The sequence below is a fragment of the Botrytis sinoallii genome (assembly GCF_014898435.1).
Source record: "Botrytis sinoallii strain Bc 23 chromosome Unknown BSIN_009, whole genome shotgun sequence".
Taxonomy (NCBI): domain Eukaryota; kingdom Fungi; phylum Ascomycota; class Leotiomycetes; order Helotiales; family Sclerotiniaceae; genus Botrytis; species Botrytis sinoallii.
In genome coordinates this window covers 1,153,536-1,159,535 of record NW_024066036.1, presented here as the reverse complement: position 1 = coordinate 1,159,535, position 6,000 = coordinate 1,153,536, and the positions used below count along the sequence as shown (strand labels likewise).

The 6,000-nt window shown below is 39.1% G+C and overlaps 1 protein-coding gene across 1 annotated transcript; it reads right to left on the bottom strand.

Annotated features, from left to right (window-relative positions):
* Positions 1 to 2,061: 2,061 nt before the first annotated feature.
* Positions 2,062 to 3,631, bottom strand: EAF02_005931 (uncharacterized protein; the record flags this gene model as incomplete). Its single annotated transcript, XM_038901979.1, has 3 exons — positions 2,062 to 3,001; positions 3,222 to 3,442; positions 3,512 to 3,631. The coding sequence occupies 3 exons, from the start codon at positions 3,629 to 3,631 to the stop codon at positions 2,062 to 2,064; spliced, it is 1,281 nt and encodes a 426-aa protein (XP_038758196.1).
* Between the last annotated feature and the right edge of the window lie 2,369 nt (positions 3,632 to 6,000).

Below are 6,000 nucleotides of genomic sequence, written 5' to 3'. Positions count from 1 at the left end.
AGATATTATTTCAGAAGTAAGATTCCGAATTATTAGGAAAACATCGATATTTTCCTAATAAAAGACTAGTCGACGATAACGAAATAACGAAATAACGAGAATAACGAGAATAACGAGAATAACGAGAATAACGAGAATAACGAGAATAACGAGAATAACGAGAATAACGAGAATAACGAGAATAACGAGAATAACGAGAATAACGAGAATAACGACGAGAAGAATAAAGATTATTCGAGAGACTATAGGTTTTCTCCTAATAGAAAACTAATCGACGAGTAGAAAACTACGAGAACTATAGAAGAACTATAGAAAATTAATCAAGAGATTATTAATCTATATAAGCTATCTACAAGCTACGACCTATAAACTATATATAAGCTACGAATCTTATATATACTTATACGAACACTCGAATCTCAGAAATTAAATCTCAACCCAGCGAACTACGACAAACGACGAAATACGAAACGAAAACCAAAGCGTATAAGCAAGCTTAAACTATTAAGTAGTCTATAAAGTTATAGACAAGCGACAATCTACCAAGTACTTAGTACTATACTCCCCAATTAACAAACACCTATCGTGACTAGGCACCTTGTCTTACCAAGACTACGAATATAACTTCTTACCACGCCTAGATTTTATTACTGCGTACAGAATACAGAATACAGAATACAGAAACCAAACGCCCAACGCCTAACGCCTAACGCCAAACACTAACCGCCCAACAATCAACAATCAAATCATCAAGAAGAAGACTCAATCAAAGACTCAGGAAACTCAAGAACTATCAACCTACTTAGGCATGTATATTCCAACTCTACCTCAAAAAGAATCTACGAATAACAAAGCTCAACACGAATGATAAAGCTTAATCAACTCACGCGAATATACGAATATACGAATCCACAAATCATATCATTCAACCATTCAACCATACAACAATCCAATCCATCTCATAACAATACACGAAAACCTCGACTACCTACCCACCTACCTGAATATCCAGCTATAGAAAATAATAGCACTACTACATACACCAAGCACCAAGCTCGAGAATACGAACGAACAAGCATATAGATAGATATCTACCTACTACATCTACCTACTACTATATACCATACCAACCTCTAGAATCCAATCCTTACGGACAAGAAAGACGATCGCTCGCGATTATCCATCTACTGAGGTCAGTCTTACTATCTATCTATTCAACCCGATGAATATAATAATAAGTAATCAGAGAATTACAAAGCGGATCAAGAATCATCTATCTATCTCGATGCATTATATACCTATACATACAGAGTCTATAGACTCACGACTCTGAGAAGACACGAATTAAAGAGCCTAAAGAATCAAAGACCCTAAAGACTCTAAAGACTCTAAAGACCCTAAATAAAGAAGGAAAGAAAGTGACCCTACCTACCTATCCACCTATACAAATCTCAAGAACAAGAATAAGAATAAGATTTTCCATGGATCGATCTACTCAGTAATCTCACTCAAGATCGAAACAGTTGAGATGCTCACTCCTAGTGTGTCTCTCTCTCTATTCTGTTTCGAAACGAGATATTCTCCAGAAGCGTTACTCTCCACAAGGGATACCCCCAGGGCCCTAAAAGGAAGACCTATAAAACCTCGACAACTCACAATATGCGATTTGAGAAAATCATCTCAAAAAAATCGTTACGAAAGGGAAATATTTGCGCTAGCAAATAGAACTACATAACTACAGAGCCATAGAGCTACAAAACCACAGAACCATAAAACAAGACAAGACAAGATACAAATCACAAACTTCGACGACCGAGGGAAAAGAATCACTTGCTAATTAGATTCCAAGATCAAGATTAGACCGAGTCCTGATTCAAAGATCAAGATTGCAAGATCAACCTTCAAAAACCAACCTTAAATTCCATTTATTCTCCCATTGGTATCTACCCATCCATCATAACACATCCCTAAATATACACCCCAAAACTCCTCTAATATACATACATACATAGCCCCACCCCAAACCATCTAACAACCCCCAAAACTCAAATCAAATCAAATCTATAAAACCACAATCGCAAAAACCAACGCAACCCACAATCCCAAAACCTCCTTCCCACATCCCATTCCCATACTTCTACTCCTCTCCGCTCCACTCCCCTTTGTCGCGCTCGCCGATGCACTCGCACTAGTCATGGTTGTGCTGGCACTAGTAGGCGTTGCAGTCGCGCTATATGGCTGTGCTACTGTGGCGGTAGCTACCACATTCGCTCCTTGCGTTGCATATACCGGTTTTCGCTCATCAGTTACTCCGTTTCCACCATCAAAGAATTCTCCGCTTCCATCATAGGGGGTTTTTTCTGATTTAGCACTAACCCATTCAGCATGTGTGTAATCATCTACACCTTTTCCGCCTGCGCCTATTAATTGAAGATTCGGGACGGGGACTGGTGCCCATTTTGCGGGATCGTTGTTTAAGAATCCAGGGTATGATAGAGAGTTATTAAGAATTGTCATGTTGAGGTTTATATTTGTATAATTTGTTTTCGAAGCGCAAAGATCAAAGACGTTGGCGCCAACATCGTAACGACCCAAATTAGGGAGACCCCAATTGTTTTCTAAGGTGGAAAGGATACTGTAATGTGAATAAATGGTTGTATCAACAGTTCCTTTTTTATCTGCTGGAACAGCACCACCTAAAAGTACGGAATATATTCGATTTGGTTTGGAATAGGTTTCTGATTCGTCATAAGTGAGGAGAATGAGAGTATTATTCATAAATGCTTCATTCTGAAGAAGAGGAGTGAGAAATGATCGCGTCCAATTGGCTGCATATGCTAGAGAGGTATTATGTCCATCATTCAACATGTCGGGGGATATGTGTGCATATTGTGGTAAAGAGGATGGATCGCTTTTAACGGTCGTGGAAAAGTCGTCCAAGGAGAGGAGATTTTGAAGTCGTGTACCGTTTGTGTTTATACTATCGTAACTGACAAAAGGACTATTCAATCATATTAGCATTGGTTTTTTGATCATTTCCCTAAAGAGAATGACGCTCCGCTGGCTCTCCGAGGGCCACTGCCGTGGAGGCAGACTATTCAATTGAGAGTAATTCGGGTATAAAACTCACTTATGTTTTCCTAACATAATCCCATCCCTTCCCATCCTGTGCAGTACTTCCCTCTCCCATATATCCCGGTCCTGGCATTCCCTCAAAATACCCCTTCCAAGTAATTCCCGCATCTTCAAATAGATCCACCACTGTCGTCACATTGTGCGGTATGCGTACAAATTCATCATGATTGAGACCGAAAAAGTCGCCGCCGACTGATGCGATATAGTTTGGCTGAGAGGGATGGGTCAGTCCGTAGTAATTTTCAAGGAGAATGCCTTGTTTGGTGAGATTGAGGATATCCGCATTGGCTTCGACTTTTGAGTCATCCTAGAATGAATGAGGTTAGGGATTTGAGGGGTTTAAAGGGGGAAATGGGGGGAGAGGATAAAAACGCACTTGATTTTCGAGCCAGATAGTAAAGAATCGATCAAAAGCTGCGCCGGGTACATAAGCAGCTTCACATGCTGATCGCATACATGTAATTGCGCCTGCGAGAAGTAGAAACGTTGAACGCATTGTGAATATCGTAATATGTGAGGGTTTTGATAATTCTCGAATGCGATGAACAAATAACAGAGGGGAAGAGAAAGATTAAGAGAGAAAGAAAGGATAAGAAAGCACGACCAAAAAAAGGAGAGTGAAAGTTAAAATATAAGATGACAATTATCAATTACCTACCGTTATGTTGCCTCACCTACACTTTTATTTATCAACATAGTCGTTTCATCGCATCTGTCCAAGCAGCGCCGCCCGCACCGCACCCACGGATGCAATCGAACTGGATGTTACATATGACATTTGCTTATCGACTTTTCTGATAGGTGCCATGTATTCTAGAATGGCTGGGGGCTGTAGATCTAAAGGCTGAGGCACAGGGATGGAGAAACTATTATTAGTTTCTCACATCACACTTTTGAGTCTTTTTCATGAATCTGACCTCATCCCCCTTTTTTACTACAGTTCGATTGGCGATATGGTTGGAGAACTAACATTTGGTTTGGGCGGATGGATATGTGGAGTGTAACTCTAGGTGGACAACATGTATGATGGGGATTTTAATCACATCTAAGCCTCTGCTCTGCTAACATGGTGGTGCATGATAGTTGGATGCTTAGTAATCGAGATGGAAAAGGAATTTATCCCCATGTTTTGTTTGGTTTTGAGGTTTGCGTTGTATGGTTGTGTTCGTGTATGGATACCAGAACACCACCAGCACCACTTCTAGCGAACCATCCCAATGTTTTGACATCAATGAAGAAGAATATTCCAGTCGAGACACCAACTCTCATCGCTACCATTTATGTAATAAGCATTATGTATCTGCAAGTTTGCAGCACAATTCGTGAAACTACAATCAACCAACATCGCTTCTCTATACATCAAAACGATGAACAATATTGCCATCTAAATCTCACACATCAAAATGGATGGATATCTCTTTTATCCATCAACATCATCCTCATCACAGATCCTCAACTAAAGTTCCGCCTTATACCCTCGCGCTCACCCTTCGCTTCCAACGTCCCAAATCTGAGATGAGGGCGAGCTCGAGACGAGGTGGATTCTGATATCCAATACTCAATAACCACTTCTCAACAAATTTTCATCCACAAGTAGAATATAATACACAGATCCACCGTCTCCTCTCCTATTGTCAAATCACCATCATCATCATCAAACCGATTCCCACACCCAATCGTCACACCACACCCGCTCACCCATTCATAAACCTCCCACCCCAAATCTCCAAATCTTCAATCCCAACTCAAGAACCACTAACAACACAACTATCCTATCCCCCTTTCTGCCCCCTCAAACCCCTCAAACCCCCCATCACCAAATCACATATCCAGCTAAAGATCAAGGTCACTCAAGTACCCACCCACCTACCCAGATCCATTCCATAAAAAATTTCACTTCATTCTATCTCCTATACATCTATCTATTTCTCTTATCTATATATCTTTCATCTATAGTTTTATATCTCTTATTTATATATCGATATATCTTTTATTTATATGATCTATATCTCTTAGTTAGATATCTCTATAGATTTCTTATTTATATATCTATCTATATATTTTATATATTTATATTTTTTCATTTATCGATATATCTATATATATTTATATATCTATTTCTCATCTATTTATATATCCCTTATCTATTTATATATCTATTTCTCATCTATTTATATATCCCTTATCTATTTATATATCTAATCTATATTTATATATCTATATATCTATTTATCTTCTATTTATTTATTTATTTATCTACCTACCTACTTATCTATACTTACCCCATACCCTCATACTCCCACACCTTCATCATCAAACCGAGAAAGAAGCCCAGAGACTCATTCATCCCATCCATCTCATCTCACATACCTATATTCTTTTACCCCCCTCCTCCCTCCCTCCAAAACCCCCATCGCCATCACCATTACATTAATCGAAATCCCTCCCCTCCCCTCTTCCCCCTCTCCGCTTCGATACAAACAAAATGAAACGAATTGAAACGAATCAAATTGGATTAAATCAAACAAGTCAAGAAGATAAGATATCTTCGACAACCCCTTAACAAGCAAGAAAATCCAATCAAGAAAATCCAACCAAGAAAATCAAAAGAGAGAGGAACCCCAGAGAAGGGAAGGAAACCCAGAGAAGGAAACCAGAGAGACGATTATAGAACATTGTATATTGCATATTGCGGACAGAGGACAGAAGGGAGAGGGGTAATGAATCCTCATAACCAACTGATAACGAATGAGCTTAATATCAGGAAAGTGAGTGAGTGAGTGAGTACTACGCTTCTAGTAGGTTAGATATAAGTAAGGGGTATGTAGAATTAAAGTAGGAAGATAGAAATCAAGACGAATTCAT